The sequence below is a fragment of the Pseudonaja textilis genome, chromosome 5, assembly GCF_049901715.1.
Source record: "Pseudonaja textilis isolate UNSWEBS1 chromosome 5, rPseTex1.2, whole genome shotgun sequence".
NCBI lineage: Eukaryota > Metazoa > Chordata > Lepidosauria > Squamata > Elapidae > Pseudonaja > Pseudonaja textilis.
Window position 1 is genome coordinate 1,785,001 of NC_141994.1, and position 15,177 is coordinate 1,800,177.

Genomic DNA, 15,177 nt, shown 5'->3' on the forward strand with positions numbered 1-15,177 from the left:
AAATCAAATAATCTTGCTTGCTATTAGAGCAAGGGCCTTCAAACTTGGCAGCTTTAAGACTGGTGGACTTCCAACTCCCAGAACTCCTGAGCTAACTTGTCTGGAGGAGGAATTCTGGGAGTTGAAGTCCACCATTCTTAAAGCTGTCAAGTTTGAAGGCCCCTGTCTTAGAACAATGAAATCGGTGGAATGACTTCCTTCTAGAAGTTCTGGGTGTTCCAACACTGGAAGTTTCTAAGAGATCGGACAACCATTTTTTTTCCTTTTTGGGCAGGGGGTTGGACTCGATGACCTCAAAGCTCCCTTCCAACTCTATTATTTTATTTATCGCTCTCTCTCTCTCTCTCTCCTTGTGGGTCTTTCTCTTTCTCTCATTATTCGTTCATATTTTTTTGTTTGAGCTTACAAGAAGATCCTCTCTCTTTTGTGAATTTGTTTCAGCTCTAGTTATTCCTCCCGCTTGGTAGTTTGCATTAACAGGATAATTGTCAAGGTTAGGGTTAGGTGTTTTTTTTTTTAAGTTGTAAAATTGATCATAATTGATAAAACGCCCAATATCTGCAAACAGATAACTGTCTTTTTGAGCCAAAGTAGGAGTATTATTGTGGTCAGAGTGGCGAGGTCCAGTGTCTTTGGTGGTGGGAAGGGTCTCGAGACGTCAAAAGTCGAGGACCCTCCTACCCCTCTATGCAATCCAGCAACTACTTCCAGCTTAATCCAAGGAAATGGCCCCAGATAACACCTCCAGGCGCAGCCCATAGTAACTGCTGCTTACTCTGAGTGTGAACTAGCATGTCAGAGAGGAGCAGCTGTGTTTTCCCAAAGCTCGCGAAAGCCAGTTTGACAGAGTTTATTTGCAAGGCTGTTCCAGACATACTGGGTGGCAAATAAAATGTCTGAGACATTGTTTGGCCATGTTTTAGCCTGGGGAGGAATCTTCCAGGCCTTGTGTAAACTCCTGACATTAACTGTGTTTAATAAATAAGACCGACAGACTTTCAATTATCACCTCCCACAAAGGGTGGTTAGGACAGCCAAGGAAGGACTCCTTGGCTCTTATCTCTTCTCCTGACCATATTTTTCCTTCTCAGTCTCCAGTTTTTGCCTTGACAGGTTGAATTTTCTGTGTTAAACATCTGAGCTTGAAGTGATACCACAGCCACCTCCAACGGGTCTACACAATATTTATCCCACAAGTGCCCTGTGACGGCATTTTTGTTGAAGTTCTTATGCTTGCCCGTTGCAAGCCCATTTTCCTTGCCCTCAGATGTGTTGATCTTCAACTCCCATGGCTCTTAACCCCGGTGTCTAAGAAGCATGGGAGTTGGAGTCCCACATACCTGGAAATGTTTAGGCTAGGGAAGCTGAACTGGATGACATGTTTGTTAGAGAGGCAGTGAACAGTCACAACTGAGGTGTTTGATGAAGTCTAAGGAGACCCCAGTTGAGGTTCTCCTTCAAGGAGACATCTCACCAGCTTTGGGTCAGTCACTGTCTCTCAATCTAACCTCCCTCAGAAGGTTTAATTAATTAATTTAATATTTGGTTTAGTTTTTAAACCAAAGGCTTAAAATTAGTGGAGGAAAGAACCAGGTAATGTTAAGTTCCTGTAGAAGTAACACAACTGATTGACTAATTCATTCATTCAATTTTTATGCTGCTCCCGCTTCCCTATAAGGTGACTCTGGTCAATGCAATGCAACGACATACAATGGTTCAATGTTCTAATCCCCTTTCCTCTCTCTCTCTCTCTCTCTGTTGTTTAACCAGGGGCCATTTGAATTGGCTTCAGCTGGACCGCCGAGTGCTGGAACATGATTTCCCCAAAAAATCTGGATTGGTTGTTTTGTACTTCTGTGTCAGGTGAGGATGAGGCTTTTTGGCAAGTCATCTTTCCAAATGAATCTATTTTATCTTACTCGTGGATTTTATTATTTCATCTATTGCCCTGAGACCTCATTGAACACCAGATGTTGACTACCAACTAGGATTCAGAAAGTCATCACAAAAGTCATTCACGGGCTTTATCTGTTTCTTATAAAAAAAAAATCTTATATTTTTCTTATATTTGAGACTGGTTTTAGCCATGTTGTTGTAATGTAGGTACTGATGAGTCACTACAAAATGCTTGCATCTACCCCTATTCGTCTGTTAACTGTCATTGTTTAAATTGTTAAAAGGGACTGGTTGTTTTAAATGTCTTTATATTTTGCATCAAAAGTGCCATAAGGCTTAGCGATATTTCTTTAACACCCAACGTGGCAGAAGCGAGGAACTGTGTTCCAAAATATTTGGCAGGTATCAAATTGCCTAACCTTGGAAGAAATCTGATATGTTGGCGGTTTTAAACAAATAGTAGAAATCTTCAGTAAATCTCCATCATTTGAACTTCGCCCAACGTTTTAAGAAAAGCTAATGACAGAAAAGGGGGGAAGGAGAAAGTGTTATACCAATTTTTCTTCTCTTCTCTTCTCTTCTCTTCTCTTCCTTCCATTTGCTTTCCTTCTCTTTTCTTCTCTCTTCTCTTCTATTCCTATTCCCATTCCTTCTCTTTTCTCTTCTCTTCCATTCCCATTCCTATTTCTTCTCTTCTTCTCTCTTCTCTTCCATTCCCATTCCTTCTCTCCTCTCCTCTCTGCTCTTCTCTTCCATTCCTTCTCTCTTCTCTTCCATTCCAATTCCTTCTTTTCTCTTCTCTTCTCTTTCCTTTTTTTGCAATAATTTCCTGGTTTTTATTTCTGGAAATTGGATGGTTTTCAGAATCTCAGAAACTTACGAAGTGCAATGCTGCCCTCTCCCGTTTTTTGGAAGCGTTTTTCTTTCTTTCACTCAGCATCCATATATTCTCACGCAAGGAAGAACATTTTAGTCACTTCTTCCTTGCTATCCTAGCCCACCTCATCCAGTCTTCTGCCTTCAGACTGGACAATATTGAATGCTGCTGGTAAATCCACAAAGAGGAGCATCCATTTTTCATTTATGCTTCCCTCTATACATCATTATCTTCTTTTATCGTTAGCCACACCCTGCATAATTGGAGAAAATTCGCTCTTCACGCGTAATGATTCCTTTTAGGAAATTGGCATCGAGGCTCTTTCTCAAAACAAGGTGCGGGTTTTCTTTCAGTCCTTGTGTGTAGGCCACGTTTTCTGATCTTGCACACTGTTTTGTGTTGTTCTCTGCTCTGGCTGGTGTCGGCTTTGACCGTGTCCAGCCACTTGTGTCCTTTGGCGGCCTGTTTTCCTTTCACCGCTAACTTTTCCGAGCATAATTGCTTTCTCCAGTGAATTCCCCCACATGAGGTGGCCAAAATAAGTCAGATGCAGTTTTGTGATTTTTATTTTATTTTATTTTTTGCCTTCCAGTGAATTGTGCTCCAATACTTGCTAGTTAGCCACCTTTGCTGCCCAAGGCAGGGGTCTCCAACCATGGCAACTTTAAGACTTGTGGGCTTCAACTCCCAGGCCTGGCTGAGGAACTCTGGGAGTTGAAATCCACAAGTCCTAAAAGTTGCCAAGGTTGGAGACCCCTGGTCCAAGGAATACGCAGGCACCTTCCCCAGAGTCACAGCTCAGTTGAGTTGGTTTTCTTCCCGCCTTGCTTTTTAAATAGCAATAGCACTTAGGCTTATATACCACTTCACAGTGCTTTGCAACCCTCTCTAAGCGGTTTACAGAGTCAGCCGCTTGCTCCTCCCAACACTGTTGAGTCCTTGTTTTACCAACCTCGGAAGGATGGAGTCAACCTTGAGCCAGTCAGGATAGAGCTGCTGGCAGTGGGCAGAGTTAGCCTGCCATGCTGCACTCTCACCACTGCGCCAGCATGGCTCAAGAGGAGGGAAAGAGGAAAGGGAAAAGGAAGGAAGAGGAAGGAAGGAAGGAAGGAAGGAAGGAAGGAAGGAAGGAAGGAAGGAAGGAAGGAAGGAAAGAAGGAAAAGGAAGAGAGAGGAAGGAAGGAAGGAAGGAAGGAGAGAGGAAGGAAGGAAGGAAGGAAGGAAGGAAGGAAGGAAGGAAGGAAGGAAGGAAGGAAGGAAGGAAGGAAGGAAAGGAAGGAAGGAAGGAAGGAAGGAAGGAAGGAAGGAAGGAAGAAGGAGAGAGGAAGGAAGGAGGAAAAGGAAGGAGAGAGAAGGAAAGAAGGAGGGAGGAAGGAAGGAAGGAAGGAAGGAAGGAAGGAAGGAAGGAAGGAAAGAAGGAAGGAAAGGAAGAGAGAGAGGAAGGAAGGAGGAAGGAAGGGAGAGGAAGGAAGGAAGGAAGGAAGGAAGGAAGGAGAGGAGGGAGGGAGGGAAGGAAGGAAGGAAAAGGAAGAGAGAGGAAGGAAAGAAGGAGGGAGGAAGGAAGGAAGGAAGGAAGGAAGGAAGGAAGGAAGGAAAGGAAGAGAGAGAGGAAGGAAGGAGGGAAGGAAGGAGAGGAAGGAAGGAAGGAAGGAAGGGAAGGAAGGAAGGAGAGAAGGGAGAGGGAGGGAAGGAAGGAAGGAAAGGAAAGAGAGGAAGGAAGGAAGGAAGGAAGAGAGAGGAGGAAGGAAGGAAGGAAGGAAGGAAGGAAGGAAGGAGAAAGGAAGGGAGAGAGGAAGGAAAGAAGGAAGGAAGGAAGGAAGGAAGGAAGGAAGGGAGGGAGGGAGAGGAGAGAGGAAGGGAGGGAGAGAGGAAGGAAGGAAGGAAGGAAGGAAGGGAGGGAGGGAGGGAGGGAGGGAGAGAGAGAGGAAGGGAGGGAGGGAGGGAGAGAGGAAGGAAGGAAGGAAGGAAGGAAGGAAGGAAGGAAGGAAAATATTGCAATAGCAAAACCACTTACATACCGTTCACAGTGCTTTGCAGCTCCCCCTAAGTGGTAGAGTCAGCCTCTTGCCCCACCAAAATCTGGCTCCTCATTTTACCCACCTTGGAAGGACAGGAGGCTGAGTCATCCTTGATCAAACTCCTGGCAGTTGGCAGAATTAGCCTGCAATACTGCATTCTCACCACTGCGCTACCACAGCTCTCATAGGCCCCATTCTCACAACTGCAGGTAGCTCCAGGGAACAAAATAGAGTGGACTAACCTACATACAGTCTTTGCTTTTCCATATTCAGCTCACGTTCCCCATAATCCTTAGACAGCGTAACTAAAACCTCTTCTCTCTCCATTCGGGATGTCATCCAGGCCACCGATTGTTCCCCAAAAAATGTTTTAATTCAAATTGTTCTGCCTCCCTTCTTTTGCGGAGGGTTGTTAGTGAGATAAATATTGCAAGAAGTGCTTTAAGAAACATCTCAGTGGGAGGATGGATGTTCCAAGGGGACGCTTTATTTCCATCGATGTGATGAAGCACATCGGGAGGGAGATGGGATTTTGGGACAGTCCCATTTATTATATAAATTAGCAATTTTCAGCTGAAGTCCTGCAGTGTGAAGCAATCCTACCAGCCCGTGTTTGTAGATCGACCGTGTTCTTATCGATCGGGGTTCTTAATCAAGAAAAGCGGGGACGTTAACAGCCTACCGTTGGTTAAGAAGATCAAACACGCATTAAAGTAATGAGAATTTTCCAAACCTTTTAGCAAGAGCCCAAGGTTTAAATCAAGCTACGCAACGGAGATGAATCCGATGTTGTGAGAAAGGTTGGTCGGTAGATTAAAGATTGCAAGAGTCAGAAGAAGAAAACAAATCAGAAAGTATTCAGAGACACCTTGGGAAAGACTTGTGGGCTCTTCCTTTAATACCTTAATGTCAACTCATGAAATATTTCTCTGGTCTTTTTAGAGTTGCCAACCGGAAGGGAGGCGGGGGGGAGAAGGAGTTTGAAAGAGCACTGTAGCAGCTTGGAAATGGAAACTGCATTCCATAAATGTTTTCAAAGATAGTAAATAAGTGACCGAAGTGTCTGCCATGCATAATTCTACCTGGAGAGCCTGACTGATGACTCTGGGTTATGGATGTGTCCCATTGGAGAATATGAATTATGATACACCCAAGGGGTGGGGGGAAAACCAGGGTCAAGGGTGACAAGGAATGATGTGCCTCAGAGTCGGCTGCACCCAGGCAGTGCCGGATATGTTAGCTCCCAATAAATCCTTTTGAAGTTTTGGAAGTTTGGCTCGAGACTCAGGATTTAATTGGCATAACTGCTGGAATCCTGACACGTTACTCCACACTGGCGACAGGAAAGGCATCCGGCCAATAAACACTCAGCTCCATTCAATTGCCGAGACTTCATCCCACAAGGGATTATGGGGGTCATTAAAAGATGATGATACAGGTAATCTCTGATTTACAACAAACTCATTGAGTGACCGCCTGAAGTCACAAGTGTCTTTTGACCATTTTTCGCACTTGTGACGGGTTGCACCATCCCCTTGGTCACGTGATCACCATTCGGGCACTTGGCCACGGACTCGCATTTATGACGGTGGCGGTGTCCCATGGATCATGGGATCCCATTTTACGACCTTGGGAAGCCAGATTCACATTACGACCGTGTGACTAACTTTGCAACTGTGGGTGATTCACTTAAACAACCTGTGGCCAGAAACATGGGGCAGAACTCCTTTAAGCACTGCCTCGCTTAGCAACAGAAATGTTGGGCTCAGTTGTGGTCATAAGCTGAGGACCACCTGGACTTCGTAGTCCAGGGAGGTTATCGCAATGCTGGGAAACCATGTTGGCTTGCCACTGGGCTGCTGTGCTTCCCCAAAAGGCTGGTCCTTGGCAGTTGCTTGCAGATGTTTCATTATCCAACTAACATTAACAATTGTAGAAGGGGTGGGATTTGCAGACAGGAGGAGGAGGAGGAGGAGGAAGAATACCGTGGCTTCCTTGATGCTCTCTGAGCTGGGTAATTTTCTTGCAGACAGTTCATGACCCAACTAGGGATCATCATCAGTGCTAGAAGGGAGTGGGGTTGGCTCTCCCCAGTGTTCAGTCCCTCTGATCCAGGTTCACCCTACAACATGCCGCCGTTGATCCACTCAACACCCCAGTAAAAAACGAAAAAGGCAAATCTAATTCTGTTCTTGTTCAACCAACGCCCATCTATTGTCCCTCCTTCGTTCTTCCCACAAAGCTCTTAGAAAAAGCCGATATTTCCCACGTTAGGGATCCCTCCCGCCCAGCGGTGCAAATATGAGGGACCACCGCTGGGTAGAAAGTAAACAAGCCCAGCCTAAAATATTTATGGAGCTATCGATCCGTCTGTGAAATAAAACAAGCCCTTAATGCCTGTCGTGTCGGCCGGATCTGCTAGGCTGAATGACAGCCTCTTCAGGGACCCACAAATCTTGCCGAAAGTCATCACACAATCACCAAAAGAAAAAGGGATTTTTTTCTCTCTCGATCTCCTCCTTCAGCCCGAAGGCTCAGCTGAGCTGCGTTTCCTCGCATCCCGATGCAAACAAATTGAGTCAAGGCTCCTGTAGCTATTTATCTGCCCTGTTTCTTTTTCTGAGCCGATTTGACTTGTCTGTTTTGGTTTCTAGGTTCTACATTGAGAGCATTTCTTACCTGAAGGATAATGCGACCATTGAACTGTTTTTCCTGAACGCCAAGTCCTGTATTTACAAGGCAAGTCCTGGGTTATTTCTTCTGCTGCTGCTTCCTTTGATTGCAACGGTTGAGATCAAACTTGGTCTCCTCTGGCGGAATGGAATGGAATGGAATGGAATAGAATAGAATAGAATAGAATAGAATAGAATAGAATAGAATAGAATAGAATAGAATAGAATAGAATAGAATAGAATAGAATGACAGAGTTGGAAGACACCTTGGAGGTCTTCTAGTCCAACCTCATGCTTAGGAGTACTGGATCCTAGCCATGTTCACATGACCCATGTAACCAAGTCAAAGTTCAAAATGAAGACAGCACTGAAAAAAGTGACGTATGACCATTTTTCGCACTTACAACCAAACGGTCTCGGAAAAGACTTCCAAGGAACCAAACACACAGAGACCCAGCCATTATTTATTTCGCTTCGTTTTTTAAGGAAAAACATTATATAGCCACTCATCTTATCTCAAACTCTGGGCGGTTCCCAAGCAACAATTAAAACACTAAAAGTAAAACATGGATGGATGGATGGATGGATGGATGGATGGATGGATAAGAGACAGACAGACAGATAGATGAGATAGACACAGATGAGAGAGCGAGAGATGATAGCGATGGATGGATGGATGGATGGATGGATGGATGGATAGATAGATAGATAGATAGATAGATAGATAGATAGAATATAAACAGACAGACAGATAGATGAAATAGATACCGATGAGAGAGAGAGATGAGAGAGATGAGTGGATAGATGATAGAGGGATAGAATTTTAGAAAGAAAGAAAGAAAGAAAGAAAGAAAGAAAGAAAGAAAGAAAGAAAGAAAGAAAGAAAGAAAGAAAGAAAGACAGACAGACAGACAGACAGACAGACAGACAGATGAAATAGATACCGATGAGAGAGATGGGTGGATAGATGATAGAGGGATAGAATTTTAGAAAGATAGATAGATGGATGGATGGATGGATGGATGGATGTATAGATAGATAGATAGATAGATAGATAGATAGATAGATAGATAGATAGATAATAGAGACAGACAGACAGACAGACAGACAGATGAGATAGACACAGATGACGTAGATGATCGCTCTGTAATGCTGAGGACATTATTCCCATCCAAACATTTATGGTGGGGGGGGTTGGGGGAGGAAAAGAGAGGGGAGGAAAACTTAAAAGGAAACCCTCCCAAAATGCAGAGAGTTATGTAACGCATTGGCAGACCAAGAGTTTCCTGGACTACAAGTAGAAATAAGGTATTTCCTAAAAGTCTGAAACTCTACTTCTCTGTGGATGAATGAAATGGTTGGATTCACACAATACGTTAACCTTGAGGCGGGGGAAAGAAACAATGTCAAAAACAGGAAATTGTGCCCTGCTGTTTTACAGCCATAATGAAGATGGTTGAGTTGAGTTGAGTTGATTTTCAGATGGCTTAATACAAGAGGCTTCCACCATGTGTTAAGTTAGCAATGCCTACTCTTGGCTTAATCTAGCATGTTTTGACACAACTAAATTTGGGGGAACTCAGCAGGTGGCAGCAAAGAGCTGATCTTGGCTAGTGTTGACCAGAAGCTAACTGCAATCAGTCCTTGGAAGCCCACATGGATTGTAAGGCTATTGAATTGGGGGTAGTAGAGCTGTTTGAAAGAAGAGAAGAGAATAAAATAAAATAGAAGAGAAGAGAAGAGAAGAGAACAGAACAGAACAGAACAGAGAACAGAATATAATAGAACAGAACAGAACAGAACAGAATAGAATAGAATAGAATAGAATAGAATAGAATAGAATAGAATAGAATAGAATAGAATAGAATAGAGTTGGAAGGGGCCTTGTAGGCCATCTAGTCCAACCCCTCACCCATTGTTCCATCCATTGTTTCTTGTCCTGCCTTCAGGTGCTTTGGAGAGTAGCTGGACCCTGTGGCAGCTCTTCAAAGTGGATCGTGTCCCTGGAGGGAAGCGGGGGGTGGGGGGTATCACTTCACCCCAGTTCTTCTTTTCTCTAAACTAGTTTGGAACTTTCTCCATTCCTCTCTGCTACAGCTCAATCTGTCCTCAACAAAATCTTGGAACACGTATCTAGGAATCTGCTTTCAAGGAGAGGGAAGGAGAGGGAAGTGGAGGCGGAGAGGAGAGGAGAAAGAAAGAGAGAAAAGAGGGAAGTGGAGGGGAGAAGGGAAGGGAGAGAAGGAGAAGGGAAGAGACAGAAAGACATAGACTGTCCGTGCAGAATTGAAAACATGAGAGGAGAGAGAGAGGAGAGAGGAGGAGAGGGAGGTAGGAGAGAGAGAGGGAGGGAGAGGAAGGAGAGGAAGGGAGAGAAGGAGAAGGAAGAGACAGAAAGACATAGCTGTCCTGCAGAATTGAAAACATGAGAGGAGAGAGGAAGGAGAGGGAAGGAGAGAGAGGAGAAGGAGAGAGGGAGAGAAGGAGAAGGGAAGACAGAGAAAGAGATGATAGACTCTCAATGCAAAATTGAAAATACGAGGAGAGGCGAGAGGAGGAGAGAGAGAGGAGGAGGGGAGTGGAGGGGAGAAGGGAAGGCAGGGAAGGAGAAGGAAAGAGATGGATTGTTGATGTATAATTGAAAATATGATGTATTATAAAGGAAAATGCATAATAAAAATATTATTTTTTTAAAAAAGGGGGGAATCTGCTTCCAAATGCAACAGGACAGGACAGAGAAAAGTTTTTGAAACTCTTGTCATCTACCAGGAGCTGGAGAGGGGAGGCTTAGCTGAAATTGATTATTTACTTGCTTCCTTGACCCCTGGCACGTCTGCGTCTGTGGGGGGGGACGACAGGACGGAGGAGGGGTTTCTTTACTCCGTGCCCTGACTAGACTGTGGAACTGTCCCCTTTTCCTTCTCCCAAGCTATCTCTTGAATAGGCGGCCTTGTTTTACATTCATTAATTCTGCCTCCAGCACTAATTAATAATATGAGGTTTGGTGTGTTTTCTTCTTCTTCTTCTTCTTCTTCTTCTTCTTCTTCTTCTTCTTCTTCTTCTTCTTCTTCTTCTTCTTCTTCTTCTTCTTCTTCTTCTTCTTCTTCTTCTTCTTCTTCTTCTTCTTCTTCTTCTTCTTCGCCTGGGTTTAGGCCTCCTCGGAGTGACAGGAATCAGAATTCTGCTGCTGCTTTGAGGCAGAAAGAAATGGAGAGAGAAAGAGAGAGAGGGGTTTTCCTAAAGGGTGAATGCAAATCCCCAGGTTCAAATGGGAGACCTCTTCTCGTGGACTCCCTGCCTAGAGGAAGCTGTTTTCGGATGCAATCCTTAGCCAGAAGGGGAGAAGGAATTGGGTTCTTTTTAGAGGGTCATTTTTAGGGATTACTAATAGAAGGCATTAGGTGGTTTGAACTCTCTTAACCTGAATAGAAATGCTTGTTGTGGTTGTGGTTGTTATTCTTATTGTTATTACTATTATGATTCATCATTGCACAGTCCGCCAGATGTTCAGGCTGGGTTTGGCGTTTTTGTCTGCCTCTCGAGTCCTTCCAAAGGACCCGGGATAGGGAAATCTGGATGTTTGATAGTGTTACCAAGATCACCGCAGGATGGAAGCTGTTCCAAGCAAAGCTGCCTCCTGCAATTGACTGATGGCAAATTAGTCAATGCCAACGGTATTCATGTGATGCTCCAGTTGTTTGGGGACTGTACCCAAGGCGCCTATGGTACCACCCTTGCTTGTCTTTGCCGCCATCCTTCTATTTCTATTTGTAGCTCTTTGTTTTTTGTTATCTTCTCCAGTTCTTTCTCTTCTCTTCTGCAGTTTCCAGGCATTGCGACGTCCACTATTCAGACTTTTTTTGTCTCTTTTCTTTCTTTCTTATCGACTGTTAAGTCTGGGGTGTTATGTGAGCAGGTGCCTGCCTGTCTGGATTCTGAAGTCCCAGAGCAATTTAACGTCTTCATTTTCTATGACCTTTTTCTATTTTATGGTCCCACCAGTTCTTGCTTACAGGCAAACGTTGTTTCTTGCAGATCTTCCAATGCACCATTGTTGCTACTTTGTCATGCCACTGCTTGTAGTCAGTTTGCACAATCTTCTTGCAGCAGCTTATTGTTGTTGTTGTTATATTATTATTATTATTATTATTATTACATCATCAGTGAGATTCACAGCCTTTGGGGCTGGTTGGTAGCTCAACAGCTCGAGTCCTAAATAAGGACCTAGGAATTGCTCAGGTAGCATCGGAGGATATAAGCTGTTCCAAGTAGGGTGGTGTTTTGTAGAATCAGGTATTCAAGTCTGATAAATTCAGGATTTCCAAATAGCGAGGCAGCCCTTTAGGTGGTGTTGCTCCAAGGGCTCCAATCACAATTCGGATCACACACCATTTCTTCTTCCAAAGTCGCTCAACTTCGATTTGTAAGTCCCGATACTTTGTCATTTTTTTCTTTCTGTGTGTCTACAATTTGTGCATCTCCAGGTATTGCAATGTCAGTGAACCAACGCTTTTTCTTTTCAACTATTGTTATGTCAGGTGTGGTGTGGGCCAAATACCTGTCAGTCTGAATTCTGAAGTCCCACAAGTTCTTGACTTTTTCATTCTTCAGAACCTTCTCAACCTGATGGTCCCAGTAGCTGTTACTAGACTCAAATCCAAACTTTTGGCGCAGTTTCCAGCGAATGAGTTTAGCCACTCAGTTATGGCATTTTAAGTAGTCAGTTTGTGAAATTTTGCTGCACCCACTGATTATTATTATTTTAAAATTATTATTATTATTACTATTACTATTATTATTATTATTATTATTATTATTATTATTATTATTATTATTATTATTATCATTATCTCTTTTATTCATTAAACATGATACTCCATCAACTGAACATTTAAAAATGTATCACAAATACCAGTGACTGGTGCTGATGGTTGATACGGGTTGTTGCCAGCATTGTTATTATCATTATTATCATTAGTCATTCATTGCATAGTCACCCAGATGTTCAAGTTGGGTTTGGCCTTTTTATCCCATCTATCAAGTCTTTCCCAAGGATCTGGGATGGGCAGCTGTGAATGTTTGGTAGCTTTAAAGTTCTCCTAGCAGGATGGAAGCTGTTCCAAGTCAAATTGCCTTCTGCAATTGTTCAAGATTAAATGTAGAAGCTCCCAGGAACCTTCTGTGAAAGTAACCCCATGAAAAAGCTGGGGTTGGGTTTTATTTCTAGTTTTGAAGGAGGAAATTAGGTGGCCTCATGCAAAGCCATGAAAGCGCTGGCTTGTGTTTTTATCTTTGATGGTAGCACCCCAAGGATTGGGTTTTCTTCCACCTCAGCACCTTGAAGACGAGTGGACTTCAGCTCCCAGAATCCCCCAGCCAGCAGGCTTTGTTAGTAGCACCTTACTTAAGTAGTTTTAGACAAGGAAGTCCCAAACTACGTTTTTTATTTTCTTTCTGAGTAACCACGGATGAAATCTCAAGTCGTATTTGAGAAGGTCTGTCGTGGTCTCCTCCTCTTGTTTTCCACAGAAAGCACACGCTTCCTTTAACCAGTACCTTCTGCAATTTTATTGTACACCCTGGGTGTACTTCCTGAGTAATAAATATTTCAGGTAGAAGAATTGTACTAATAAAGAAAGCAACACCCTCCTCGGGGGTGGAGAAGGGTGGAACAGACCGGCTTAACTGCAGTGAAAAAGGATCGAAGACTTGAGTTTTGTTTTAATCTGGTAGTTTAATGCAGCAGGAAACACTTTAAACAGGACAAAAGTTTACTTTGTTCTCCTTTGTGAAGAGCAAACTTCACGGCTCGTGAATTTGAGGTGTGTCCTTCATTTTAAGGGCATGCAGAGTCATCCATGGGAGGGTTAAAAGGGCAGGAGGGCAGGTGTCAACTTTTTAAAACGTGTTTTGGTTATGCAACACAACTATAGGGAAAAGCGCAAGCCTTCAACGGCAGGTTCCCAACCTTCATCGTTGCTTTTTGGACTCTCCCTGCAGATTTCTCCAAAGGAATACGCGATTGCAATCATCTAAATTTTGATTTCATGTTGTATCACACATACACACACATACACGTTTCTGTCTAAAGTTTCAATAGGAAAGGTTAGTGAAGTATTCGAGGGAAGTTCTTTTCCCGAATTAATTGGAACTCGGTGTTCTGTCGTAGGCCTCCCCCAAAAGCACTAATTCAATTCTGAATCCCAGCAAAAAACCTCTTTTATTCCATGAATAATGTGAGTTTATTTCATTGACAGTCAGCCAACAGCTTGGCAAACAGTCTTGCAAAGGTACCCAATGAGTTCAGACCTTTATCAATCCTGGAACGCTGCTGGTAAAATTCCACACTCAGTGCTGACAAGGAAGGGTTGCGTTACACAGACACGAAGCTGGAACGAATGGACGAAGGAGCGAGTTGTTTCCTGCAAAAGCCCCCTCCCCTTTTGCTCCTCTTTTAATCCTTATGGGAGGGGGCATTCATCATCCACCTGTGGCCTTACTCCCATGTTGAGCCTGAGTTCTTAATTGTGCCTTCCTTTATGGCTGCTCTGCACGTGCGCAGGCTGGGAACCGGCTCCAGAAGCTCCCTTGCATCACTGCTGTCCGAACCCAAAGGCAGCTACTGTCTGCCAGCCTGCCCTGGCCCCATCCCGGCCTCCGATGCAGAGTCCTCGTCCGAGCCTTCCTCAGCCTCTAGGACCGGCCCAGGTTCCTCCCCAGCCTCCTCACTACTGTCTGACTCTGCTGCCAGCTCTGTCAGCCGCCAGCAGGCCAAACATTTTTTTAAAAATTCAATTACGGGTGGCCTTCAACTTACGACCACAAGAGAGCCCAAATTTCCTGTTGGTTGTTAAGCGAGTCGGTTGTTAAGGGAGCTTCGTCCCCTTTTACTATCTTTCTTGCTACAGTTGTTAAGTGAATTGCTGCAGGTGTTAAGTTAGCACCTTGGTTGTAAAGTGAGTCTGCCTTCCACATTGATTTTGCTTGGCGGAAGGTCACAAAAGGGGGTCATGTGACCCCGGGAACACAGCAACCATCATAAGTACGAATCAGTTTCCGTGCCTCTGAATGTTGATTCCCTCTGACCATGGAGATGCTGCAACGGTCGCAAGTGTGAAAAACAGTCAGATGTCACTCAATGAGCTGTTGTGAGTCAAGGACTAGCTGCATACTCTAAAAGGAAAGGCTATGCATGCAAATCAATAAATGGCCTTGAATTGTGAATTAATAGATAACGTACTGCACGAATTAGTGATGAGAGTCGTAAGAAAGGCACTTTTGCTATGAAATGTCCAAGTTGCCCAGAAAGTGGGGAGGGAAGCACTGGTTCCCACTGGTTTTCATTGGTTAAACTGGAAATCTTTTGGGTAGAAGAGAAACAGAAGGCAAAAAAAGACCTGGGAGTTGTGAAAAGTGTTGCTAAGTATGAGAAGGCCCTGGATGGAACGTTGTGATGCAACCCAGCCCACCTGGAATGTGCATGGAATGTTGTTTGTGTGTACAAGAGGGGTGGGGTTTTCATTTGTGATGTGCCCTCCGCCCTCTTGCCAAGACAGACACACACACACACACACACACACACACGTGTCTGGATGTCACTTGAAGTGCAAGTGTCAGCACCGAATGGCGCAACCATCGTGAAGCCACTGCCCTCAATTGCTACTGCAGTCTCGGTCCCTGATGCGCATGCGCATCCATCATGTCATGGGCTTGT

At 44.1% G+C, this 15,177-nt stretch overlaps 1 protein-coding gene across 8 annotated transcripts in view; it reads left to right on the forward strand.

Annotated features, from left to right (window-relative positions):
- The window catches only part of FRMD4A (FERM domain containing 4A), a 346,975-nt gene that overhangs the window by 246,249 nt on the left and 85,549 nt on the right, over window positions 1–15,177 (forward strand). For all 8 annotated transcript variants that reach the window (XM_087933907.1, XM_087933909.1, XM_087933906.1 and 5 more), the window contains exons 4-5: window positions 1,771–1,863; window positions 7,446–7,530. In XM_087933907.1, the coding sequence (XP_087790033.1) occupies window positions 1,771–1,863; window positions 7,446–7,530 (178 nt within the window). The remainder of the gene's footprint in view (window positions 1–1,770; window positions 1,864–7,445; window positions 7,531–15,177) is intronic.